General features: G+C 46.5%; 1 protein-coding gene and 1 long non-coding RNA gene across 7 annotated transcripts in view; one reads left to right on the top strand and one right to left on the bottom strand.

The window, feature by feature from the left end:
• COL7A1 (collagen type VII alpha 1 chain) overlaps positions 1–27,386 on the bottom strand; it is a 110,047-nt gene that overhangs the window by 30,317 nt on the left and 52,344 nt on the right. For all 6 annotated transcript variants that reach the window (XM_083489076.1, XM_083489080.1, XM_083489078.1 and 3 more), the window contains 34 exons: positions 27,095–27,139; positions 26,836–26,871; positions 26,048–26,083; positions 25,472–25,504; positions 24,869–24,940; positions 24,065–24,124; positions 23,617–23,652; positions 23,146–23,226; positions 22,827–22,862; positions 22,571–22,615; positions 21,421–21,492; positions 21,288–21,332; positions 20,140–20,166; positions 20,004–20,045; positions 18,982–19,062; positions 18,100–18,135; positions 17,942–17,977; positions 17,030–17,110; positions 16,200–16,235; positions 15,656–15,727; positions 14,834–14,878; positions 14,594–14,629; positions 13,961–13,996; positions 11,590–11,694; positions 9,911–9,946; positions 9,458–9,493; positions 8,886–8,933; positions 8,020–8,055; positions 6,876–7,007; positions 6,238–6,438; positions 5,784–5,819; positions 3,278–3,322; positions 1,894–1,965; positions 891–935 (listed from right to left, as the gene is read on the bottom strand). In XM_083489076.1, coding sequence (XP_083345202.1) covers positions 891–935; positions 1,894–1,965; positions 3,278–3,322; positions 5,784–5,819; positions 6,238–6,438; positions 6,876–7,007; positions 8,020–8,055; positions 8,886–8,933; positions 9,458–9,493; positions 9,911–9,946; positions 11,590–11,694; positions 13,961–13,996; positions 14,594–14,629; positions 14,834–14,878; positions 15,656–15,727; positions 16,200–16,235; positions 17,030–17,110; positions 17,942–17,977; positions 18,100–18,135; positions 18,982–19,062; positions 20,004–20,045; positions 20,140–20,166; positions 21,288–21,332; positions 21,421–21,492; positions 22,571–22,615; positions 22,827–22,862; positions 23,146–23,226; positions 23,617–23,652; positions 24,065–24,124; positions 24,869–24,940; positions 25,472–25,504; positions 26,048–26,083; positions 26,836–26,871; positions 27,095–27,139 — 1,917 coding nt within the window. The remainder of the gene's footprint in view (positions 1–890; positions 936–1,893; positions 1,966–3,277; positions 3,323–5,783; positions 5,820–6,237; positions 6,439–6,875; positions 7,008–8,019; positions 8,056–8,885; positions 8,934–9,457; positions 9,494–9,910; positions 9,947–11,589; positions 11,695–13,960; positions 13,997–14,593; positions 14,630–14,833; positions 14,879–15,655; positions 15,728–16,199; positions 16,236–17,029; positions 17,111–17,941; positions 17,978–18,099; positions 18,136–18,981; positions 19,063–20,003; positions 20,046–20,139; positions 20,167–21,287; positions 21,333–21,420; positions 21,493–22,570; positions 22,616–22,826; positions 22,863–23,145; positions 23,227–23,616; positions 23,653–24,064; positions 24,125–24,868; positions 24,941–25,471; positions 25,505–26,047; positions 26,084–26,835; positions 26,872–27,094; positions 27,140–27,386) is intronic.
• LOC310700249 lies at positions 7–9,838 on the top strand. Its single transcript, XR_014522531.1, has 5 exons — positions 7–285; positions 7,334–7,471; positions 8,204–8,271; positions 8,619–8,705; positions 9,430–9,838. It is a non-coding gene; the product is annotated as an uncharacterized lncRNA (long non-coding RNA).

Raw genomic sequence — 27,386 nt, 5'->3', positions numbered from 1 at the left:
CTGCAATTCAAAACGTTGTTTGATGTCACAAAGGCAAGTAGGCGGGCCCTTTGTTTCAACGTTCCATCCCAAGGGCCAATCCATATCCAGCTCTCCTTGACTGCCCACTATGATGCATTTGTCTGCATTGCTTCCCCAGGAGACCAGGATGGGACTTGGGCTCAGTTCAACCGAGGGCATGGATGGAGGCTGCCAATGTTTTGGGACAGCCCTGGCTCACCCCCCACCCCCGAGAAACAGTGAGACGTGTGGGGAATGCACACATCAAGAGCAAACCTGAAAAAAGTAAGCATGTGAAGTCCTACTGGAATCATTTATTTTGAAATTATTTAGTACATTCATGTCCCACCTTTCTTCCAGGCCCTTGAACTAGAACTTTATGCTATCCTGGCATAAAGGAAGTTTAAGACCATGAACCCAGAGAGAGTCAAGACCCTAACCCTTGAGGAATAGAGTGCCAGCAGTCATTATCCATGGTTTCTACCCCAATTCTGGGAGTGGAGTAGGATCCTTTGGTATTGGAAGGGGGTGGGGGGGGGAGAATAACCATGGGAATAAGCAAGCCAAGCTCCCAAAGCTGAGTTCTGAAGGAAAGCATGGCGAGGCCAGGAAATTCCTGCTTTGGTGAGCAGGGATATCCCACTCTTAGTCATAGCTGTTGTTGCACCTCTGCTTGGGTGGAGGGCAAGTAACCCCCCTTTTCGCTCAGCACTGCTGAGTTCTTCATGAAACCCATGAAAGGGATAGAGAAAAAGAAGAATTTTCAAAGCAAGATAAAAGCCAAACACTCGGCAGGAAAGAAAAGGTCCCCCTCTTGGCAAGCGAAGGCACAGAGCAGGCACAGGGGAAGCCGGAGAGATGCAGGGGCGGGAGACTTACTATACTCAGACCTTATCGCCTCTAGAGCCTTTCTCGCCATCTTCTCCTGGCTCTCCCTGTACAAGCGGAAGGAAAAAGGGAATTGTCTGCTGCAAGCCTCAAAGAAGTGAGTCCTAGTCCATGGATGGGGAATCTGTGTCCCTCTGGGGTACTGCTGGGGTACAGCCCTCATCAACCCAATCACTGGCTATGGCAGAAGGGATTTGGGAATCCATCATATGGAGGGTCATGGGTGCTTCATTCCTGGTCTAGTTATTTTTCATCACCCATAATGCCCAAGTAGTAACAAATGCCATCATGTGAAGCTCAACAATGATGCCTGCAATGCTACCTTGCTCCTCCCAAGCTTGTGTCTATCACATGGTTCACACCTTTGTTGTTGTTTTTATTTTTCAAATTACTAGGGCTATAATTTACTAGGCAAATATTTAAGACAGCAATCCTATGCATACTTATTTGGAAGCAAGTCTCAGTGAACTCAAAAGGACTTACTTTTGAGCAGACCTATGCTGGATTGTGATGCAAGCTAACTAATATTTAAGTGAATCTTTTAACAAATTTTAACAGACGAGTATTAAAAGGGAAGCAGAAAGAACATACTGAAGATTTCTAATATAGCTTTTTTATGTTATCTCATCACATTCTTCATTATCTCAAAATGGCAGATAAATTGCGGGTTTGGGACTCAGCAATTCTGTTTATATTTAATCAACTGGTTAAAAACCCCCGATGCCCCACTAAAGGGTCTTCAAAGTGGGGAAAGTTTACAATACTGCAGTCTCAGATTCTGTTGTGGGTTGAAAGGCTCCCTGATTTGGGGAGCTAAATGCCAGTTCTGTTATCATTCATGGTCAGAAAAATACAGGACTCAGAACTGAAATTATTAAAACCACTAGAATAGTGGAGCATAGCCCTATTCCCGGGAGGAGGGGGGAACTTCCCTAAAGCTGCTATGTGCATAGGTAGGGAAGTCTCCATTGGCTGAGAAAAGACTGGCATGGAAAGGGCACTAACCTTGCTTCCCTTGGGTCCTGCAGCCCCACGCTCTCCTGGAAGCCCCGGGAGGCCCCCTTCCACTCCATCCACCTGGAAAAAGAAGAAGAATTGCACATGGGGTTTCTCCTCCTGCACAGAGACAAGACCTTGCACACTCATGTTTTGTCTGTATTCTGACAGAATGTCACATACTGTTCTCCACTACATGCAAAGAACATTTATGTGGATATTCCAATACTTGAATAACCTCTCAAGAACTAACTGCTAATAGAGCTGCAGAAACTGCTTGACTTAATCAGGGTACCTGTGTCTGTTCCACGTGCAGTTTAGGATCCATCTTTCCCTGGGTATAAAACTGTAGAGTTGGAAGGGACACTGAGAATCATCTAGTCCAAGCCTCTGCAAGGCAGGAATATGCAGCTGTCCCTAACAGGGATCGAACCTGCAACCTTGGCATTATCAGCACCATGCAGTAATCAACTGAGCTATCCAAGCTATCCCTCATGCTTGATTAATCTGTTGATTTTTCTAGGCTATGACCCAAATTCAAAAAAGTTCACACAGAATCAAACTTAAGCCCAGGAGCAGAAGTGTGTGTGTGTGTGTGTGTGTGTAAGGGGTGTGTGTGACATTGACCTCACATCGATGGGCATTCATAACTTACTCATTGAGCTTTTTCTAGTTAACTAAAGTGGGCAGCGAAATTTGAAGACCCTGGACTCAGCTGGAAGATGGGAAATGCTTAACACTATCTTCTGAGGCCTGGTATCAATTTAGGGCAGCACATGTTAGGGGAAAGCTTTAATTTTTATTCCCATTAGAAATCTAGCCAGTAAGTAGGCAGGGCAAAATAGCAACAGAGGAAGGAGAAAAGGGATGGGATCTGTTTGAGCTCCAAAACACTGAATTGCCAGTCCAAGGAAGCACACAAGGCTGTCTAGGGAAAGGCATTCATGGCCACAGGGTACAATCCACAAGGACTAGAGGCAGAAGAACATGTCTATGTCTCCCCTTTTCTTGGGTTTTCAAAACCCAGCGATTTTCTCACAGAGTTCAAATAATTCAGAATATAACTCAACACCGGTGATCAACATCATTTTACATTGACTTATTATAGGTCTTCCTCATGTTACATTCAATAAGTGTACCATTTGTGCTCACAAGAGCTGAGCTGTACAAATCAAACTGTGTGCATTTTACAGAAATAAAAAAGTATACATTCTTTTACACAAATATATGCACCTGTGTAGAAACAGCTTTTAGCTGTGTTTAGTACAATGTGTGAACAAGCTTAAATTGAGTTCAGCATCTAGGACACAGACACACACACATGTGTGTGTGTCCCCTAGATGATGAACTCATATTAACCATATATATATATATGGTTGAAGGAATCACTCACCCTGGGTCCTGGTGGCCCTGGTGGCCCTTGTAAGCCATCTCTGCCCTGAGGAGAAGAGAAACAGGGTAATGATCAAATACATGGATGATTTTCCAAAGAAGTGATCCAAGTCTTACTCACCCCCACCCACAATGTGTCGCAACAGCAGACATTGTCCAGTAACTCCTAAATGCATGGGATGATTGAGGAATACAGAGAGATAGGCCCACCACAGGTATATCATTCAGAACTATACATTACAGGCAAAACATCTGTAACAGGGCCCAGATGCTACTTTTAAAAAAGAAAAAGAAAAATACAGAAAATAAACTTCCTGAGAATGGAATTCAGAACCAAAAAGCAGTATGGGGGAGGGTTCTTAACCCTGTCCTTGTCTGCTGGTCTCTCTGTTTTACTTCCCTCCCCCAAGTGATTTCTCCCTGACCTGAGCAGAGTTCCAAACTTGTGTTGAGGTGTTGGCTTTTAATCTTCCAGTTTAAATATTTTCGTGTTATTTACATGTGCTTTGGGCTTGGTTTATGATTGTACATCACTTTTAAGACTTCTTATTAGAAAAGTAACTCATGAATATTTTAAATAAGCAAAAAAATAAACATGAGTTTAGAATTCTCTGGTGGAGAAAAGTCATATGAGGGTGATTTGGAGCCGAAAAACAGCAAGCACAAAAAGTGGTACACATCCGCTTCCCTCCCTCCAATGCTTATCTGCAGAACTGTGGGTTTTCCTTATCCCACATGTATTTCATTATTCAAGAACTGTCTACTTTCTCTACTTTGTTTTCAAGTAAGACAGCCCTCAGTGCCTTCTCCAGACTGGACTGACACCAATTACCCTGAGGCAAATATCTTGTCTCAGAAGGATTTAGATCCTCAAAGCAGGTATATAATCTTTGTCCTGAAGCTGCATGTGTAAATGCACACTGTTCTCAGAGATAGATGCAGAGAAACAGATTGGCAATCACTCTGAAGTCTAATAAATAAAAATTTTCAGTGGCTACTAGTCATGAAGGCTATATATTATTCAGAGGTTGAGTGCTTCAGAATATCATCTGCTAGGAGGCAAACAGCAGGAGAGAGCTATTGTGCTCATGCCCTGCTTGTGGCCTTCCCATGGGCATCTGGTTGGCAACTGTGGGAGCAGAATGCTGGACTAGATGGGCCTTTGGTATGATCCAGTATACCTCTTCCTATGCTCTTGCCTATACACAGAATTATAACCACCGGACCCCAACAGCAAGAGAAGCATATAGTTGTATTCATACTGAAACCAGTCTACAAGTGCCCTGTCTGGTTGACAGTTTTCCTGAATACTTTTTCTCCTTAAACTCCAAGAAAGGAGTTTCTCCACTTTAGCCAAAGCAGCAATGTTTATTCCCTTCTCAAGACCACACGATAGACCCCTTTCACAAATCTCTCCTTAAGCTTTCGGACTGGGTCCACAGCTTCGTTTGATTGTTGCTGTCTATTTGCTTCTGAAACCTCTTCAAACCCCAAGCATATTTCCCTTAAACTTTCTGTACGCCTCTGAATTCTGGTATATAGTTTCAGCTTCAGTTAAACAGGATGTGCATATCGAACATGCACTCCTGTCTTCTAGAGATTTGTTCCACTGCCTCCTTTTCATTTTCTGGCCAACAAGGCACTCCCACCTTTGCTGTTTCTCCCAAATGAACCAATTAAGACCTGTATTTTCTTGTGCAATTAAAGCAATCTAAACATTCCCTTCCCATCCCCACCCCCTTGCAAATTTAGGTAACCAGGAGCATTCAAGATCAGTAGAGCTTGCATCCATGATAGTTGGACATGACCTTACCCTTTCCCCTCCAAGGTAGATTCATGCTGTCTCTTAAGAATAAAAGTAGGTTACAGTTTGTGGTTTGTTTGGACTGAGGCAAACCATGAGTCTGGGTTCAGATGATATGTGAAGCTAAACTTAGTGCAGCAGTACGAGAACCAGAGGAGAAGCTAAGTGGCTGTGATCTGATTTCTGGGAACCCATATACACAGTCATGGTTTGCCTTAGCATGATGTGTGAACCAGATTAATAGCTTGGATCCCAATTAGTTGTACAGTACTTTAGTCCCACTGTAATCAGTGGAGCATTAGTCATGCTATACATAAATACAACTAATCTCAACGGGAGTAAAGTGTGACCAACTTAAGTCTAGAACCAACCCATTGTTTATCTTGACATAACTGTAACATGGGGAGGGGGAGGCAAAACCAATTAGTCACAAAACATCCAGGTACACACACACAGCTAATGATCATATAACACAACCTCACATCTCACTTAAGAGAATGCAGCTGCCAATATCAAAAGAAGTTAATTTTCCAGACTTCAGTTTACACTACAAGTCATATATTTTTAGTGTGAAAAAATAATTGGCAAATTCCTCTTTCTATGAATACCCCAGCATGGATAATTTTAAAGATGATTTATCTAGCACCTGTCCTAAGATGGATAGCTTTGGACTCAAAGTATAATTAAAAAAAACCCCACTCACCGGCTCTCCCTGTCCACCCTTCTCACCCCGATCACCCTGGAAAAAGAAAATGATGAGTTTTAGAAAGAGCCACAAAACTGTTTCAGGAAAAGAAGTACTAATGAGCTATCCAGGAAATGTGAAAGCATAGATAGTTTTATTGCTGCTGTGCCATGAGTCTATTATGTATATTGTTGACACATTTTGGTTTAACTGTGTAACTTTTCATTGTTTTAAATAAACAAATAATCTGATGTTCAGACATGTTTCCCTCAGATAATCCCACTTAGGAGAACCTCTCTTGCTCTGCCTCTATCCAACTCATGCAATGACTATGAGGAAGTGATGAATTCGGAAAATGTGGTCACTGGAGGGGTAGGCCAAGGTTACTTGGGGGCTTTTGAGCTCCTGGTCACATTTGGTGCCTTCCCAGTTAATGGTGTCCCTTTCTGTTCCCACCTTTTAATATGCTCACCTTTTCTCCAGGCCTCCCAGCCTCTCCAAGTTCTCCTGCCCGGCCTGGCACCCCTGGTATTCCAGGTTTCCCAGGCTCCCCTGGCTGGCCAGATGGTCCTTCTGGCCCCCGCTCTCCAATGGCACGCCCTGTTGGGCCTTGGGGACCTTGGTCTCCTTTGTCTCCCTTTTGGCCTCTTTCTCCAGGGAAGCCTATGAGCCCCTGCAAAAAAACACAGAGCATCATCTAGCAGGCCTCAGATCAGCTTTCTCTACAAAAGGAAGCTCAGAGATTTCTATGAGCAAAGCGCCTCTGCAAATGCTTTTCATCATGGAGACTGGTAACTCCAACAGGATGGATCCCTCCACAAGGAGCTTTGAACCAGGTCACAGCAGCTACAGCTGCTATTAACCTCCCAAGTCAAATAATCAGATTCTGGACATTAAAGTTGAATTTTGGGTACTTCTAGCTCCACTATATCCTTCAGTTCCGAAAGGGCATTCCTGATACTGGCGCCACCACTGTGGAATACTTCCCTCCCCTGAAGTTAGACTAGCACCAATAGTGAACAACTTTTGGCACCAAGTGAATTTTTTTTTGCTCCATCAGACCTTTGCATGAACATCAGAGCACGATAGCTAGGGAACTGTAAACCTCACCTCTCTGCCTGCTGGCCCTCTCTCTCCTGGATCCCCTCTGTCACCCTTCGTGCCTTTCAAGCGGACAGGGGCAGGCAAGAATTGATCAGAACTCCCTTCAAAGGCACCAGTGATCTCCCGCAGTAAGGAAATCTGTAAAGGAAGGAGGGAGAGTTGAGTTTGTCTGTTAAGGAAATGAAAAGAGGCAGAACTGGTCCACCACCCTGTGCACAAACCTTTAAGCACAAACCTCAACAGCATGATCTCCACACACACCCTATTTCCAGACCATCCCTTCCTCCATCTGGAGCAAAAGGCAAACTTAATATATGCCCTGCCCTGTGTGCCGGACCAATGATAACTTGAGAGAGCCCTATGGTCATCATGGAGGGCATGAAGCTGAAGCACCCAAAAAATAACAGTCTGGGCAGCAGAGTAGAAAGTACACCAGCATTACTTCTAGTTTACTTCCTCCTTAGGCCAACACCAGGTGCAGGCCCTCCTAGAGGAATTCCTTGGTGATGGAGATCAAAGGACAGTGGGCCACAGCAGCTCCCTCCACCATCCCTGCAGCCTGTGCTGATGCTGTACCAAGTACCTGCATCAGAAACCTTAAGGTATACTGTAAGATGCATCCGAGAACCTTCATTTGTTTATGATGTTCATGATGTATAGGGACCTTAAAAAGCCTGTTAGATCAGACCAATGGCCCATCTGGTCCAGCAACCTGTTTTCACAGTGGCTGACCAGATGCCTTTGGGAAACCAGCAGCAAACAGGATTCAAGCACAGCAGCACTTTCTCCTCCTGTGGTTTCCAGCACCTGGTATTCAGAAGCATTGCTGCCTCCAACTGTAGACGCAGAGCATATCCATTATGGGAGTAGCCCTCTCCTCCATGAATTAGTCTAATCCTCTTTTAAAACCATCCAAGTTGGTGACCATCACTGCATCCTAAGTGAACCCTAAGTAAGATGGTCCTTAAGGTACCATGGTGCTAATTCTTTAAGGGTTTTAAAGCTTAATTCTAGAGCTTTGGACAGAGCCTAGAAACGTTTCCCTTCATCTGCCTAGTTATTCACCAGAAAGAACCAGGTCCCACGATGGATGTACACTGGAAAGCATAACCTGGGAGGCAAAATGGCAGATGAGGCTGTCAACTCATACCTTAATTCCACTCGCTTCTAAGACACGTTCAACATTCTAGACAAAAGGAGGGGGAAACTCATTAGCAAAAAAAGTAGGCAGGGGGAGATAAATTACAAACAAATATCAAACTCTCTACTCTTTGCTTTGAGGGTTCTGGCAGCCCTCCTGTATTCCTTGTCTTGCTGCTCCCTATGGTGATCAGCTCTATTGTGACATCACAATACAGCACAACTGAACCATCAAGAAGTCAGAGCAACATCACAGAGCTAGGTGAGTCCATACCTGATAGATCCCCCTGATGCCGTGCCTATATATAAGCTGCTCTCTGAAGAAGGGAACTCCCAACTGGAGACACACAAAAGAAGCTATACCAGCAGATGGTTGTCTTAGGGCAGGATTCCCACTGAGACAGTTCTATATTTCACCAGTTTGTTGCTGGACAAGTTCCCTAGCTTCCATTGCTAATAAATTTTTATATATGTGAGTTTCTTTTCCAAGTAGTGCTCCAGAGAAACACACCAGAATACTCCAGTTATGGGAATGAGGTTATGGGAATGAGGAGGCACAGTAATGCCATATAATTGAGAAAACAAAAACCATCTCTTATACATTGTCAGGAACATCCATCAGTCCCCCCTCCGATCCACCAGTGGGAACCCAGACCACAGTGTGCTACAAGTGGAAAGCAGAGGTACTGCAGAAAGGTACCTACAAAGCAAATACTTCCTTCCATGATTCAAGCCACAAGGCATATTTGGGAGAAGGCAAACACCGCCACACCCTCTCCCAGGGTCTATAGTTAATTTAAACAGAGAGCAAATCTGTACATGTGTCTTGTCCCCCCACCAGACCCTCAAGGTGAAAGAGCATGTCTGTTAACTCACCGGTGTTGTTCCAGGTTCACCTCTAAGCCCAGCTTCCCCTGGTCTTCCCTGTAAGTGATGGGGGAGAGAGAGAAGGAAAACAAAATAAGGCTCATTGTGTATAGCTATAGTACTCAATAAGTGTGCATTGTACACCATGTAACAGCCCCCATCAATGGTCATTAGACTGCATTTCATGTGGGCAGAAGCCTCTGGTGTGTTGTGCATGACAATACCCCCATTAATATGCATCGCTGCATGATATGCCAAAGGGCCTCATGTAGCCCAGTGCAGACTGGGGATGGTCTAGAACCCAAGTGATCTGCCAATAAGATTCTATTAAGTCCTGGTTCCAATGTGCTTTGAGTCCTTTGAAAATCTACACTTTCTCAAAGTGGGATGCATATATTTTATCACAGTTTTACATGACAAAAGGAAAAGTGATTGCTGCGGCAGGTGGAACTCACTGCAAACTGCAGCTAATAATAAAACAGGGATTCCACAAGACTGACTCTGTAAGGGGCTCCAACACTTGGGCCCACAATGTCATTCTAATTTTTTTCAGGTGCTTTGTGGCTTTAAGAGATACCCACCTGATCTCCTTTGGATCCGGGCTCCCCTCTGTCTCCCTGGAACACAATGCATACAAGGAGTTAGTACCGAAGAGAGAAATTCATTTCTGACTAAGGGTGCAGAATACGGTATATGGCTGGCTCTACATATAGGGTACTTTGGGTCTAGGGGCCTGGAGTCATGCAACATGGATTGTGGCACACAGGGCAATATATCCTGCTACTGCCAGTAGGGATTCAGATACGCAGAGAACTCCAGTCCACAGCATGCCTCCTTTGCAGCTACCTTGTTTATTTTCTGGCCATAAGCTCATCTGATGAGAGTGGCCATGGGAGGATGCCCCATACTTTCAAGGCTGAGTTTTCAAATCCCAGAGAGAGTTCAGCTGACACGGAGGCAGGTTTGCAATGTGCTAGCTATATTTTCTTACTCCGTCAAACTGCGTGCAAGCTGAAGCAGAAGGCTTTGCTTACCTTTTGTCCTGAAATCCCTGGGAGGCCTGGCATGCTCTGTAAATGGCAAGACAGTGGTGAGCAAAACAGCAACTAAGTAAGGACACTCAACACAAATGAAACCTTAACCACATGGGCTCTGCCGGGACTCCCAGTATAATGGATACCAGGGTTGGGGGCTGCATGCTCATGTATGCAAATACAGACAACTTTCCACATTCTCTCTCTCACACACATTTTACTCTCCAGCCAACAGAGCCAAGACTGCTGTGTGCAGTGACCTTGGCTGTTATCCTGGGGAGGGAGCTTCTTCCCCAGCACTTCTGGTGAGCTATTAGGAGTGCAGGGACAGAATTCTTGACTGTATAAAGAACTTCAACCCCTGTGCTCCCGAGGGACAAAAATCACTATCCAGTGGACAGTGGCCTTGACTGAATCAAGCGTGCCAGGGTGGGGGAAGTTGAAGCGTCTCCCCCAGACCTCCCAATGTCTGACCAGCTAGGGAGTGAGGCGAAGTGGACAAGGTTCCCCAGGACTTTGAAGCAGTGGTGCCCATTGGGACTGGTAGGGCAGAAGGCAGAGAGACCAACTGTGGCTTGCCTTTCACACTAAACAGCACTAATTCTGCTCTCGGTTCAGCATCCCAGGAGACAGTGGCGTAGCGTGGGGGGTGCCAAGGGTGCCGGCCGCACCGAGCGCAATATCTGGGAGGCGCGAGTCCAGAGGGAAGGGACAAGTTCCTTCCTCCGCCGGGCTCCCCTCAGCCACCGCCAGCCTTGTGCCCTAGCGCGCGCGCGCCACCCGCCGCCGCTGCGGCTGCGCTCCACTCACTGCTCGCAGGAGGAGCAGCCGCTGCAGCAGCGCCGACGCCGCCACCAACGCCTGGCCAGCACGGGCAGCCTCTGCACCCCGACGCGCCGCCGGGCCTCGCCGCGCCCTGCGCTCCCCAAAAACCTCCGAGAGGAAGCCGGTGGGCGGGCGAGGCCCGGCTAAGCCTCTCGCCAGCGGGTTAAGAGGCTTTCGGTTTTAAAAGGATTAGCTTGGGAAGGGGCGGGGGGGGGCTGCTCGCCGGCAAGCGCCTGCTCCGCGTTTCCAAAGGCGCTCGCCATCCGAGGGACACGGAGCGCTTGCAAGGAACGGGCTCCGTGGAGCAGGTTAGGAAGAGATCCCTTCCCTGGCAGGCCGCCGGCTTCGCCAGCTGTTTCCCATTCACGATCAGGAGGAACTTCAGGCTGCTTTCAGCTTTGGTAGAGTGAATCTAAGCAAGGGGATGGAGCCGGTGCCCTGAGGAAAGGCGGCAGCATTGGGTTTGTTTTTAGTTTAGAGAAAAGGCAAGCAAGAGGCGACAGGAGAGAAGTCTGCAAAACTAAGGCATGGCAAGGAGAGAGTGGACAGAGAGGAAAGTTTTTATCCCTCTCTCTGTACAATATAACTCGTGGGCATCCAGTGAAGCTGAACGTTGGAACAGTGGCGTAGCGTGGGGGGTGCCAAGGGTGCCGGCCGCACCGGGTGCAACATGGGGGGGGGGGGCGCGCTCGCACTCGGGTGCTAAAATCCACGGGTTAGGGGGCGCAAATTACTTGCCTTGCCCCAGGTGCTGACAACCCACGCTACGCCACTGCCAGGAGAGTCCGCCCTTTTCTGCTGGTGAAGCTGGCAAAAATAATGTGGTGCTTATTATGCGCGAGGAGGCTACTCACCTGGCCTGGAGGACCAACTTGCCCTGGCATGCCAGGAATACCCGGTGGCCCTGGGGGGCCTGGAGGCCCAATGGTCCCTCGCTCTCCTTTCACACCTTCACGACCCTGCCAGCAAAGAACATATGCAGTGACACGTAATACAGAAGGGGGTGCCTTATACAGAGTCCATCTGGCTTTTCCTGACTGGCAGTGGCTTCACAGGTTTCTCAGCCCTGCTGCCTGAGGCCCTTTTAAGCTCATTGGTGCTGGGGATTCACCGGGAATCCTTTATTTATTTACTATTATCATCAACAACAATCTCATTGATTAATTTCTTCTCATGAGGCATCCAATAGTAATTTACTACACACACACTAACACATATTGTGCTTTTCTTGGGAGGGGGAGTGTGTGAATGAGTTGCATCAGTACTCATATATTGATAGAAGTGACAGCACAAAATGGCTGCCAGGGGCAGCAAAAAGAGAGGTATTGGTACTTCATATTGTTGAGTGCATTATCAAAAAAAGGAGAAAAGTCCAGTGTGTGTGTATTTTATACACACACAATTTAATTTAATTTTTTTTAAATGAAGCTCTAGTAATTAACTTCAGTTCCCCTCAGTAATTTTCTAGTACTCTCTTTAATCTGCACTGCTTGGCAGCCTGTATTCCTTCAAAACATAAGAACCCTCCTGGAGCAAGCCCAAGACCATAGCTGTCAACGTTTCCTTTTTTCAAAGGGAAATTCCCTTATTCCGAACAGGATTCCTAGCAAGAAAAGGGAAAAGTTGACAGCTATGCCCAAGACCCATTTAGTTCAGAATGGCAACCAGATCCCTAGGGGAAGCCTGCAAGCAGAGGCCGAGTGCAACCGAACTCTCCCCATATGTCATTCCCAGCAACTGGGGTTCTGAGGCAAACTGCTTCTGGCAGTGGAGGTAAAACCTCTGAATGCCAGTGCCTCCAAATACCTGTCTAAAGGTCCCAGAAACCCTGTAAATTTTAATGATTCCTTTTTAGGTCCCGTCCCCCCCAAAAATCTGGAGGGTGTAGCTATATCCTCAGGGTCAGGTTGTGCCTCAAACTCAGATAGAATCTTAAATAAAAAATATCAACTTATCGGTCAGGTCACAGTGACATGAAAAGCCGTGAGTTTTGAGCAATAGAGAAGCTGAGGCTGACAATCCCACCCAATGCCCAGCTGCAGTCACAGGGCTTTTTCTATACTGTCAGTGTGTAAAGAATAAACACATGAACAAACAGAGGCTTAAGTATTGCATGGGGAGGAATTCAACATTGTGCTGCTATGATTGTTCAGCCACCACGAGCATTTCTGCTTGCTAGATGGAACAATCTCCCCCAAGTTGACTTCTCTCAATCTCCTAAAAGTGATTTGGTGGGAGAAGGTGCACACAGGAAGGAAAGAGCCATTGCGCTATTGGGACTCAGGGTGATGCCTCCCAGTAGCGCAACTATTTAACTGAATCTGGCCCATGGGATTCAGACATCTTCCCCCAATAATATTGTTATTATTATTTAAATTTGTGTGCCACCCTTCATCCAAAGATCCCAGGGCAGTTCACAACAGAAAAATACAACGCAAGAACACAAAATACATAATAAAACAGAAACAAACCAATATTTCCTCTTCCACAAACACATTTAAAAAGCCACAGAATGTTAATCAGCCAAAGGCCTGGTTGAAGAGACACGTTTTCACCTGATGCCTCAAAGTGATTAATGAAGGTGCCAGGTGAGCCTCCCTGTGTAGAGCATTCCACATGTGGGGAGCCAGCACAGGAAAGACCTGTTCTCATGTTGTCACCCTCCAGAACTTGCATGGGGGAGGCACACAAAGAAGGGCCTCAGATGATGATCACAGGGTCCGGGTGGGTTCATATGGAGAGAGGTGGTCCTTGAGGGCACTGCGTTCCTGAGCTCTTTATGGGAGATGCAAAGCATTTTGTGCATTTATTGCTGGGAAAATACAATTGCATTTTGTAGTTGGCAGCACTGCCTGTGATCTACTTTCCCAAGAGTTACAGGCACCTAATGGATACTGCTAGCCGAGGTGGGGATACTGGCAAACTTGTTTTATGCTTAAGATAATATTTTATTCTCTTGTTAATTGTGCTGTTTTAAACATGCATTTTATATTTGACATCCTTTAAGTAATGTTTTCTTTTGAAATGTTTAAAGTAATGTTTTAATTATGCTGCTTTGAATATATACTTCATATTTGATGTTCTTCAGTAATGTTTTATTCTGGAATGTTTTATGTGGCGTTTTAATGTATTGTAACCTGCTTTGAGATTTTTTTCTTAAAAATATAAAGTTGTTTGGGAATAATGATAATAATAATACCAACTTTCAAAGGCAATGGTACTTACATCTCGGCCGGATGCTCCAGCTTCACCTTTGTCCCCCTAAACAGGAAAAAGGAAAACAAGATTTTATCATTAAAATTACCATTGTGCAGTACAGACAGGATTGAGCCATGCCTTCCTACTCTTCTATTCCTTAAATAGAGAGATCCAAGCTTCCTTGGATCCCTACACCTAGTAGCAGTCCAAGTGGTGAAGAGGTGTTGCACTCTCCAGACCAGTATCCCTCCAGCACACCCTGGGCAGGGCTGGGGTGGTGGCAAGGTCAGGGTTGTGGTGGGAGTGCCAGATTGCCTCTGCCCATATACCTGTACTGCCCCAACCTCGCTGCCAACCTGCTTTGCTTCAGCCCAGATCAGGTAAGCTTCAGCGAAACCAGTGTTGGAAGGGCAGCTCTGCCCCACCGCACCGGTGGCGGCTGCTGCCTTACACTCATCACTGCCCTGCTCATTGACCCTCTTAATGCAAAGTGGCTGCTATGAGCTACAGCAGGAAGGTGGTCATGCTGGAAATAATGGTACCTATGATGAGGGGTTTGTTTCATCATAATGCCCACCCTGCTTTCTGATAGGCTGCAAGTAGGCTGGCTATCAGGAGGAGGTTTGGCTAACATACTAGGAAAACATATAGGGCATTTACCTTCCTCCCATCTTCTCCTGGAGTCCCATCTTCACCCTGGAAAATAAAATGTCACATCTATGTTACTGCTCCAAGGTCTGCTTAGAGACCAACCGCGCTGATCTTCCCATTTGCTGCAATATCTGATAAAAAGTGCTTTTTCAGTCGCCCACACTTCCACCCCACCAATACAATCCCTTGCCTGTCAGGCCTGAAGCCCCACTTCTCCAGCAGGGGATGGGGGTCAGGCCCATCACTCACATTCTTCCCATTCAGCCCAGGTTTGCCGTCATCGCCAGGCTTGCCCTGGAAAAGAAATGCAAGTTGTGAGCCCAGAGAGGGAACCCAGACACTGAACTGCCCAAGATCACCGTAAACAAACTGGGACTTGAATCTGAATCAATCGAGCACAAGATCACCCTTCATTCATTCTACCTTGGCGTTCATCCTTCAGTGAAAAAAGATTTAAACATAACAATTTCAAAAGGAGGAAGAGGAAAGGGAGACCTTTCCAGGAGATGTTAAAACGCCCCAGTTTCTGTACGGGCCATACTGCTCAGAGAATGTGTTTCAAGGCTGCAATTACACGATGTAAAACTGTGGGTTGGCCAAATGTTGGCTAGTAGGGTTGATGCGCTAACAACCAATGCAATCTGCACTACAGCCTGTGCAGATACATAACAGAGGCAATCTAGCACAATTATGCAGCAGAAGGTTGCATTCAACCCAAAGCAATGTCAGGGTTGTCCGAAAGCACACCTTTCCTCCTTTCAGAAGAACTACACCCTTCCACCACCTGCCTCTTGGGAGTGCCCAGGTGCAGGTCCAGTCTTAAATGTACCACCCATTGACCGTCCTTACAAACAGCAAAGCTGTTTCTCTTTGATCGTCCTGCAAACTCACTATTCCTCTTATCAAATCATGTAAAATTGACATGCAGGTTGGGACACAGAAGAAGAGCAACTTCATAACAAGAGTCACTACAGGGAAGTATGATGTTGGGTGTGTATTATCAGGGATCAGCTGCACGATATTATCAGTGGGTGCAGAATACCATCCTTCATGCTTCAGCACATTACTCACAGGCAATCCTGGAGGTCCTGGGGGGCCACTTGCTCCAGGAGGACCCTGCTCGCCACGCAGACCTGCGAGACCCTGCAAAAAGAGTGGGGGGAGGCAAAGAGGTGAGAAGTAGACCCCTGTTGGTCTGCAGAGCAGAAGAGAGACCCAACTCTTCATAAGATACTTGGTAGCTGAGATTACGAAGTCTCTCAGTGTGGAAAGAGAATGCCAAGGACCCTTTAGAATGGTTAAGACAATGGGACTCTATACAGACTGCACTATGATCAGCAAGAGGAAAATTAAAATAGACCAACTCCATCACATCCAGGGTTTTCTGTAGTCCCTGAAGACCACAGTAAGGTGTTTAAGTGCTAATCACTGACAAGAAGAAAGGCCAGGAGCTGTGCTCAAGCAGACTAAGGAGATGGAGGAACAGTAAATGGTGGACTTGCTTTAAGATTTCAGCTTCTAAGTAGCACCCCACTTTTGAAACAGGATTGCAAGAGAAAGTATCAGGATTTGAGCTCAAAACTGACATAGCCTGATGTGAGGTACCCATACTTACATCTCTGCCAGGATCGCCCTGCTTCCCAGGATCACCCTAGGGGGGGGAAATAAGACATGGATGTGATCGAGAGCCAGGCATACAGCAAACTTAGAATCTAGTGTGCAGGAGATGCAACACCATTTTATTTATTTAGTTCAAGTCTAAGATGGTAAGATACTTTAAACAAGCCCCAGAGGCAGGTATAATCACATCATTGTTATTTTATTTGCAACAGCTAATATTTATTGGTACCCCCCCCCCAATTTCTCTACACACAGTGCTGGAGAGGCAAAAAGTCTGTTTTTTCACAGAAACATCTCTCTTCTTACGTTTAAAGTCAGGTCTGGTTCTAGAGCAAAACAAGAGGTTCATTTAGGAATCTATAAGAACACATTTACTACTTGGACAAATGTGTTTACTTCCCTTTTTAAGGTGACACAATGAGATCCGATGATGATCCAATTAAAACTAAATTAGGCTTGTTAAGGAGTGTACAAGCTTTCACATTACAAAGCTCTCATCACTAGTCAGAATCACATTCCGCCTAATGAAGACTGCTGTGAAAGTCAAAAGTTTTCTCCTGCACCAATTAATCTGGTCCAATAAACACTCTGAGGACTTCTTCTAGTTTGGGGCCAAAAGATCAACCTCCATCAACCCAGCTTCCATATTACAGACATATTGCTAAGGCAGATGGGAAATGCTACAAAATGGCTGGCTGTCCTAATCACTCTGTATATGGTCTTTAGAGCAGCTCACAGGACAGCTGACTGTGCTGACAATGACACAGTACCACTGTGGCTTAGCTATACCTGCAAATTGTATCTTTTACCAAGCATTACACTTACCCTTGGGCCTGCAGGTCCTGTTTGACCAGGCTTCCCATCTAACCCATTCCGGCCATCTTGCCCTGGAGGGCCTCGGTCACCCTGGAGGAGAATTAAATGAGAGTGAGGGCCCAGTGTTCTGGACCACAGTGCTCTGGAAGGTGGCAAGCAGGAAGAATGGGGGCTGTGAGAAAAGTTTTGTATGCTCTGGGATCTTTGGAAAACCTCTAGCCACGGGCTTAATTGTGCAAGCCATGCCCATCTGTCAGTCACCTGACATAACACAAGAAGCTCTGTTATCTCTGGTCTAAGCACTAAGTGCTAAGATTGGAGACAAGAGATCCTTAGCACTAAGCACCACAGCACTAAGACAAGACACTAGCTTATCTTCAATCTTAGCAGTCTGCTGCCTAGCGCTAAGATTCGAGATAAGCCTCTGCCCACTCTTTGACAGTTGTATCTCCCATCACTAAGACTGGAGATAAGCCTCTGTGCAGTCTTTAAAAGGCAGAAAGCGTGAAAAAGCCTCTGATCTTTAAGAGGCAGTAGGCAGAGGCTTATCTGCAGAATTAGGGCAGTGGGATCTCTGCCACTATTGTTTATCATCAGTCATAATTTCAGTGGCTCCATAAAGCTCCTGAGGTACTGAGCAGTATCAGAGACAGTGGTAGAAAGAACCACAAAAGAAGTGCACTGCATTAGTGTATAAAGTTGTAGCTATTTTATAATTTCCCGATTTATATCCAAAAGTTGCTATCTGAAACAAAAATTGGCATCAGAGAAAACCTCAGCTTTCTTTTTTAAAAAGTAAACAAGCTGTTGCTATTGTGGATAGAAGTGGGTGCAGCATTTACTTGGGGGAATGATAAATACAGTGGGTTTCCATGGTTCTCACCCTCACCTCTAGCATCCTAAACATCAGAGCCCTCTTACCTTCTCTCCCACAGGACCTCGGTCTCCAGGGTCACCCTGCAAAATGAAAGAGGTGAGCACATGCTCAGTTTGCCAAGAACCACGCAGAGCTGGGAATTAAGCTCTCCAGAAATCATACGGGGAGCAGGACACATCAAGGCAGAGAGAAAAAGACTTACACGAACTCCAGGGAGACCTCTGGAGCCTTCAATTCCCTGCAAGAGAGGGGCAAAAAAAGAGGGTGTGAGAAGGGAGTGTCTGGCTGACGTTTAGAAATTTTTAGGTCATTTAGGCCAACAGACCTTGTCTTTCCACCCAAGGGTTCTCAGTCATACAAATATAATAAAATGTGAAAAATAAAACAGCAATATAATACACTCAGAAACAAGGCAGGTTAAAACATCAACAACAGCATTCCAGTTTAAAACCAGTTCAAACGTATTTACAAGTCAGCTTGTGGGCCAGAGACTTGTCTAAATAAAAATGCCATTGACTGCCGCTGGAAGGTCATTAGAAGTAAGGCTAGCCAGGGCCCATTTGGCAAGCAGAAATATGTCCCTGGGAGCCACCTGCTATCCACTACTAAGTCACTTACCCCTGAGATTATCCCTCACTGCTACACATTACCCTCGCTAAGGCATGATGATGACCTTTTGCTTTGATGCACCAACCCTTCCTACTTAAAGCAATGTACAGAGAAAACCATAAACACAAGTGGCCAACATGGCACCCACAGGCCCCCATGTGCCCCCACAGGCCTTCCCTGGCCCCCACAGTGGTCTTCTCCTGTTGAAATTGGAAGAAGCATTCTGCTGTAGCCAACAGAACAGATTGTGGTGTGTGGTTTCTCCGAATATAGATGAGACACAGACCCCAAAAAGTTCAGCAATCCCTGCCATAAACAACAGGAGATGAAGCCACTCCAACCCTAAAGACCTGCCCTTCATCCCCTTTATGTCCAAAGCTTGTTTCTTCTCCAATGGCTGCTCTACATTGCCTCAGTCTCAGCTTAATGAGGTTTTGGGCATCCTCAGATATAACTCTAATGAACTGGCACCTACTCGTTCTCCTGGCAGGCCAGGTAAACCAGCATCTCCTTTGACACCTTTCATTCCATCTTCTCCAGGGTCCCCTGGCTCCCCCTGTAAAGGAAACAGTGGTGCAGTGGGTGAGGAAACAACAACGGCATGACCTCGCTTCTCATTAACCAATATCCACAGGACTATTTCTGAAGAATGCCTGCCTAAGGGTGACTGATTTCTCTGAGGGTCAGACTGGACATGATGCTCAAATGCCCATATGGGATTTCCTCCCTGTGTAAAGAGCAGAAGACTGTAGTACGGGGGGAAAGTTAATTCCCCCCCCCAACATACCTCCTTGATCTTGATTATTTATCAGCTCCCCCCATTGATTCTATTTGCATTTATTTTATGAAAAACACCCTCCATGTGTCAGGTTTAGCACTTCTCTCACACAAGACATGGAACACTGGCAGTTTCAGTAGTTGAGGTTTATTTAGCCATAACAGGTTTTCAGCAATCCGAGCTTTTCACAACTCATTCCTCACTGTCGGAGTCAGTTGACTTGACTGACTTGACCTCCCAAGGCCAGATATACGCCTTCCTGCTGGTCTTCCTTTGTTCTAATCGTTTGCTCCGCCTCCTACTTCTTGGAGACTCAGGTGCAGCCAATTCCTCCTCCTCTGGAGTTGAATCCAACCCCCTCCTACCACCTGCCTCCTGCTCCTTCATCTCTGTGCTGCTGCGAAAACATACAGGCAGCATTCCAGAGCGAGGAGGGCTTATCTTCCTTTCGTTGTGAAAAAGAATTAAGCTTCTGTTTTCCTCTGCCTCTTCCTCCCCCTCTGCAGATTCCTCTCTGCCGGCCGTGTCTCTGACACCGTGTTAAATGCAAAGATATTCAATGTTCTGTCTAGTCTAGCCCCTAAGCAGCATCTCTTTGCGGAACATAACTGTTGGGATTTCTGCTCCCACCAAGAATGCCCGAAGTCCAGAGCCCGCCATCTTCCCGCCACAGTTCCCAGCAGGTGGGGCGGATGGGATCTTGGAGCCAGATTACTCACCTTCTCGCCTTTTTGCCCTCCTCCTCCAGGCCCCGTACCAACCTGCAGAGCAGAAAAGAGGAGGGGTATGTTAGACACTTGCAAAGTCAGAGCCAAAGCAAAATACTGCCTCTGGGGAGGGAAACGTGGAACTTACTGTCTGGCCTGGGGGTCCAGGCTGACCCTGCAAGGGGAAGGGGGTAAGTGGGAAGAAGAAAGGAAAACAAAGATTCAGCACTATGTCCCAGGCAAGAGCAAAGATAAACATCACATTTGTTAGTAAGGACAGGGAGTCCCTGATGCACACTATAAAAAGCACACATTCCTGTATCTCCAGCGGGCATTGAGGGCTCCAGGTTTCTTTCAGAGAGGTAATGTTGGACATGAAGTCAAGAAGGGCTGGGTGTTGAGAGATGGCCAGCTAGATCAGCCTCCTCTGCTTGGATGATTAATGACATTTATATCTTGTCTTTCTTCATGGTAGGATTTTAGGAAGCTTTCCCAGGTGATTTGCCATCCAGGCTCTGATCAAATATTGAGCCCCAGCAAGGCTGCTGCATCATTAGCCTTCAGAGTCATTTCCCTGGGAGGCAGGCTGCCAACTCCAGCATCAGCATATGAAGAATACGAAGCACCCCTTGCCAGGATTTGCCCTTATTAGTGTAATGTGAAGAAGTGCGACAACAGGTTTCATCTTCAGTGCCAAAAACCTTTGGGATGTGACAGCAAACAGATGGCATTGGAGGATGCCACACTGAGCGCTCAAGGAAACAGAAAGGAGCCAGAACTTGTGTAGGCCAAGAGCTTGGGGGCACAGGAGACTCGGCTTGCCAGCGTGGACACAAGGAAGGGAAATAGATTTGAACGAGGAGTGCGGAGAGCAAAAGCTAGCCCCTGTAAGGGCACTGCTGGGAGGATTTGAATACTCACTGCATCTATTTTATACAAGGACCTGTGTGTCTGGAAGTTCCCATGGTCAGGAAGAAACATGGAGGCAGCTTGCTGTTGTAATAATACTAATACTAATACTAATACTAATACTAATACTAATACTAATACTAATATGAATACGAATACTAATTTTATTTGTACCCCATCCATCTGACTGGGTTGCCCCAGCCATTCTGGGTGGCTCTGTATTAAGATAATATGTTTGTTTTGCAGCCCTGTTTGGCGCCAGTAACCAGGCACCTGTCCGTTCTCATCTGGAGCCCCACAGCAAGGGCTAGGCCTCTGGGCAAGATCTCAAGCAGACGACATAGATTGGCTAGAGTAGCCCTTAGTGGGAAAAGCACAGCTACTCACAGGATCTCCTCGGTCGCCCTTTGACCCTGGTGCTCCAGGACTGCCCTGCAAAGGGAAGAAGTGACATAGTAAAAGTAAGCCTGGGGTAGGTGGGTGTTGCAACTGAGTCAAGGGGTGCACAATGGGCTCTTACATTTCTCCCGTCTTCACCTGGGTCGCCTTGGTCCCCCTTCTCGCCAGGGAGCCCTCGGCTTCCTGGCAGACCCTGCAATGTGAAAAAGAAATGAAAATAATCAGAACATTATCAGGCAGCCAATACCACACTGGGAAAGGTCTGGGGCATTCCCTGCGGAACTGGCTAGTTTGAGTGAGGCTGGATGGGAGAAACTAGTCAGTGGAAGGGGGCAATCAGAGGGCCAAGGAATTCAATGCTGTGATGAAAAGGAAATTCTCCAACTTCATCTAAGGAACAAGGAGGATCAATAGACTCCAAACCTTCAGGCTGCAGGCCACCCCCCCAAAAAAAACACCACCAATCAGCACTGCTATGCTAGTGGTTTTCAACCAGTGTGGCGTGGAACCTTGGGGTACCTTGAATGATGGTCAGGCAGGTACTGCAGGCAACACTGGACTCTGTCCCTCTTTCCTTCCCTCCCTCCTCTGATGCCCTCTTGCATCTCTGCCTCGCAAAGGCTTGCACAGCTGTTTGTTGTAGCAGCCCTGGCTACAAGCTCCCCAGGTGAATGATGGCTCTGGGGCTGGCCAGGGGGTGCTTCTCAGGCCCCTGTGGGGCAGTGTGAGGAGGCACATCTCTTTAGGGTAGGGAAGCAGCTCAGAGACCAGGGGCATCAGCTGCAGCTGCCCAAAGGACTCCCAAAGAGAGGGGAGGAGAGAGGAGGCTGAGGAAACACTCCACAAGGGAGGGTGCTTGAAAAAGGGTGAGGGGCTGCCAGCTCTGCAGGAAAGGGGTGACACAACTGGGCTTCTGAGCCCCACAGGGATGCCGCAGAAATAATATTGTTGGTCAAGGGAGCTGTGGACTCAAAAAGGTTGAAAACCTCTGGATTGTGCTAATATGTCAACCTTCCAGGCTAGGCCCATACAAGAAGCAAAAGATTGCACAGCAGCTCTTCTGCAATGCCAAAACCCAGACTCAAAGGACAGAGTTTTATGCTGTGACACCAAAGGGATGGCAAGTCAGTGCTGGCAAGTCATCTCACCCCCACTCCCCTGCTTCAGTGTTTAAAGCATCCTGCATCTACGTCTCCATGACTTTTCTTAGAAGTAATTCCCAACTTCATGCCACACATCACCCGCTTGGGCAGTGCTTCCACTGTACTTACCCGCAGACCCCTCTCTCCAGGTTTGCCCGGTAGACCTGGCTCACCCTTGGGAGAGAAAGAAAAAGAAAGAAATGAGAGAGGGCTAAGTACTTGAACATGATTTTGGTATTGCATACATTACGTGTAGGCTATATTTAAAGAAATGGACAGTTGGTGGAGTATAAATCTCTTATTTTTGCATTTTGCCTTTGATGAGTAAAAGAAAAAGCAGGAACATCAGAGTGGGCAGGTGGCAAATTGAGAAGCTCTTACTTACTGGGGTTCCTTCATCTCCTTTGTCACCTCTTTCACCCTAGAAGCAAAGAATCCACAGCAGAGAAGTTGTTTCCATTCTTCTTGTCACCACCAAAATACAACCACACCTTCAACAGGCTCTGTGTTTAAGCCTAAGTACCCTCAAATGAATCTACTTGTTAAGTATGCTCATGCCTTGCCCTGTTGCAATGTAAAGCAACAGACCAGCAGCATAGTCACCATACAAACGCATGGCAAAAAAAGTTGGTACTCAAAATGCAAGTTTAGGCTAAAGGTAGAACCCAGGTCTGAAAAAGGTGAAGTCTCTTTTTCTTACTTACCTCTTTTCCTCTCTGTCCCATCTGTCCGGTAAGTCCAGGTCTTCCTGGTTCTCCTCTCTCACCTGGGTCTCCTGGGTCACCCTAAGCAAGAAAACCATTGGGCAAGGAAATGAACATGACATCAATACAAATAATGCAGGATCCTAAAGGAGCCCCAAACTGACCACCAGGCACTGGAACACTCTCTGAAAAGGCTAAAAGGTGCTTCTACCCCCAACGCCTACTCAGCCTGCATAGAACCACTCTCTGAGAGCCAGGATAGTGTGTTGGACTTGAACTGGGGAGGTTGAGATTCCTGCTCTGCTATGAAGCTCACTGGCTGGGACTCTAGCTCCCAGCCCCAGCCAGCATGAGCAATGATGAAGAATTATCTGAGTTGTCATCCAGCAACATCTGGAGGTTCACTGGTTCCTTATCCCCACATTACATTTTGCACCCTTTTGCTCCCTTCAGCCAAAGCACAATACTTACCTTTGCACCTGTCTTGCCAGTCAAACCAACAATCCCCTGTTTTGGAAGGGAAGAAGCAGGTAATTAATACGGTTCTATGTCACTCAGGAAAGCAGAGGCTCCTACAGAGGGCGAGGCCACGTTCTCTTTCAGATAAGTAAGGGTTAACACCATGGGGGAAAGGGGAAAAATAACTCTTCTTCGGATGCACAGTCCTAACCCTTCCCCATGAATATATAGCAGGCTGAGCAGACATGACTCACATCTGCTGCTTGTGCAAATGCTGGCAAGCTTTGAACCTACTGGAGGTGGGAGCCAAGGCACTGCACAGGCATCAACCCATTGGGTCAAATCAAAGAGCAGAGGCTGAAGAGATCCCTCTTCTCCAAAGTAAAGAGGGGGACTAACAGAGCCCTGGTGCACAGCTGGTTGCCTGAACACAGATCCAGAAAATTAGGATAGGACTCACCCTGTCCCCTTGCTCTCCTTTTGGCCCAGGTGAGCCTGGGACACCAAGCCCAGGCGGCCCCTAAAAGGAAAAACAAAGCCATGTCAGGATAAAAACCAGCTGAGGGGATGTGATGTATGTATCCCCCATGTAACACATGCACACCGATTTCACATCGCATTTACACTAAAGTTCCACAACACATATTAATAAGATTTGGGCAAGTTGGTCCTGCTATATGGAAAGATGGGGTTTCATGACCTGTAGCAGTGAACTATCTTTTTATCAAATGGTCATAAAAAGAGAGTTTCAACCATTAGTCAGATCTTGCTCAACTGGATGGGCACAGTCATCATCAATCATCTCAAATGGTAGGGGTTTGAAGTAGAGCCTGGCAAAATGTTTTGTGGAATGGAGGGAGAAATCCATATTTTGTTCTCGGCTTTGGCTGGACAGGCAGCAGGAGGAAGGAGCCTTGTAACCTCCACCAAGGATGAACCACCATCCTGCTCTGCCCAGCTTCCTGCCACCAAAACAATGAGTAAATTTTGCAACATTCTCTGGCTTGGCCTTATAGCATCTGCTTTCCTCATAGGTGGCCACACAAATCTACTACGATTGTTATTTAACAGATTTCTAGCTCGCCTTTACTTCTCAGAGTAAAGTTGTTAGGCTTCTGTCCAGAAATGTATATAATCACTGACAAAGTTTGTAGCAGTGAGCATCTCAGTTTGGCTTGAAATCCGGACTCTGGAGTCAAAAGAACCAAGTTCTGCACGCTGCATCGTCACACCCGGCATGCGCTGAGACATCTTGACCACTCACACGCTCTCCTTTGCTCCCGGCATCTCCTCTGGGTCCCGGTGGCCCCTCTGGTCCTACAAGGCCCCTCTCCCCCTAAAGAAAGAAGATAGCAACACAGTTTCAGTAGTTAATGTAGCCTTATTGGACTTCACCGATTGGGTCTGCGTTGCTCCGGGACAGGAAGAAGGAAGTCAAATGACACCGAGGTTGGTTCAAAGAAAGAGTTTATTCTGCTCTCTGGATAGCAGAAGGCACTTGTGTGGTGTGTCCACAGCAAGTCCAAAGAAATAAGAAATTTCATGCAGTATATATATCCTCCAGGCACCCTCTCCCTCCTTCCCTAGGAATCCAACCATGTCAGCCTATGTACGCAGGTTGACATCACGTGTTCCTGCTCTGGTATAGTTAATAGTGACGATCTCTTGCTGTTTCGTAAGACGCTACCAAAATTGAGGGATGAAACCACTAAAAAAAAAAGAAGAGAGTACCACAACAGTGGGCTTGAAATAATTAATTCACAGTGGTTTTCTCCAAGATAATATATAGTAAACAGGGTTGTTTCTAAGCTACACTGCCTACTCTGCAAGTCCCTACTGAGAGGCAGATATGTTTCCATGCTGTTACCTTGTCTCCTTTGATTCCTGACTGACTGGAAGCCTAGAAGAGACACACAAGGGAAGAACCTGCTGAGTATAATTTTAACAATATCAACCCATGGAAAGGGACTTCCTACCCACTGGTTGCAAGCTGTGCGCAAAGAAGGAAGGGAGGCCAGGATCTGCCCACTTCAGGGTGAGGAGGTGATGAAACTTTCCATCTGCACATTAGCTGTGCAAGATGGTGAAGGGGTGCAGGTGGCATAAAAAGCCTCCCATCTGTTTTCCATCCATGCAACAACCAAGGTGCCTCTGTGGGGTGCTATATGCACGTTCTCACACATGGCACACAACATAATTTCTAGTTACCCAATTTGCTTGCAGTATGTCTGAGTAGCTAATGTGAAGGTGGAAATACCTTGAGGAGAGGGGATGAGAGATTATACATTGCCCACCCTTTCCAGCCCAGGAATAAAACCACCAGCAGGATGGGGGTTGGGGGGGGCTTAGGGAAGAGAGCTAGGATGCATTATCCCCCTCCCACACAAAAATATGCGGTAGTCATTCATGTGCAACTATGTGGGTTCAACAAAGGGGCACTTACTGGTTTCCCGGGTAGTCCAGGTTCCCCTGGGTCTCCCTGTGGAAGGAAGTGACACAGGAAGAAGGTTCAGAAAGTATAGCAAAAATAGCAAAACCCTCTTAGAAGGGTTTCACTCAGACTGGGGACTTCATTGGCACCAGACCAAGTGATGCAACTTCAATACCTCACTTGTCTCACACTAGTGGGGGCCAGCACCGCAGGAGCCAATTATTTATGAACCATGAAAGATATTATGAGGTGGCTGAAAGAGCAGAATTTAACCAATATATGCAATTAGTAGCACTGGAAACAGCTCAGTTCTCACTCCTCAGTGAACTTGTCAAGCTTTTTTTGACTAGGAGAACCAACCAGGCATTCTGAATTCTGAATGCTGTGGGCCAGGCCTGCACAATTTGTTGCTCATGTCCAGCTGTCTTCCAGGGGCTTGATGAGCCTCAGTTTCCCCACTTGCCTAGAACTACAAAAGCAAGGGGGTCACAATGAATCTGGCAAGCCATGTGGTTACATTTCTATCCAGCCTCCGAAAGGAGACCAGCCCAGGAATTAAAATCTGCACAGCAGGCCTTGTGGGTAATCTGGCTGCCCCCAGAGGTCTGTGGGACAGTGACCAAGCTCTGGAATTCCCAACCTCAGGGGGTGGGTGCCTAGCCCAAACTTTAGGGATATTCAGAAGACATGCAAAGGCTTTTTACCCAGATTTTTGGAAACGTTTGATTACTGTTCAACATATGTTAATTATTTCACTCGTCGTATTGTTTTAGTAGTTCATTATTTTAAAGAGTCCTTACCCTTTCTCCTCGAAGGCCAGGCGGCCCTTGCAAGCCCTGTTCCAAAAAATCAAAGGGAAACATATTCATCGCAAATACGGCAACACCCATGGATCTCACCCTAGCAATACCAGTTACACTTGCAGTAGTACTAACTACATTCTGGAGTAGCCAGATGGGCATATACAGAATCACCAGTTGGTTCCTGTCTAAATCCTGGTTCCCATCTACATTCTCCAGCAGGGTCAGCTACTGAGCCTAAGGAGAGACCCATACTTACATCTCTGCCAGATGGACCTGGACGACCTGCGGGTCCTTGCTCTCCCTGGAACAAGGGAAAACAGGGAAGTTAGTAGGGCCAAGGAGAGTATTTGCACCTGTGCAGGGAAGTTGTTAGCAGCTGGCTCAAAGTCCTGGATCTTTTGTGCTGGGCTCCAGATTTCTTGCCTCTTCCCCACTTTTTTTAAGCTCTTAATTTTTTTTTTAAAAATCCCTTTGTTTAGAGGACAGCTAGGCTTTGATCCTGCCAACCTAGCAGTTTGAAAGCATGTCAAAAGTGCTAGTAGATAAAT

This window comes from Podarcis liolepis, assembly GCF_965112155.1.
Source record: "Podarcis liolepis genome assembly, chromosome: 2".
NCBI lineage: Eukaryota > Metazoa > Chordata > Lepidosauria > Squamata > Lacertidae > Podarcis > Podarcis liolepis.
The sequence above is the reverse complement of the archived record's forward strand: the minus strand, read 5'-3'. Positions and strand labels throughout refer to the sequence as shown.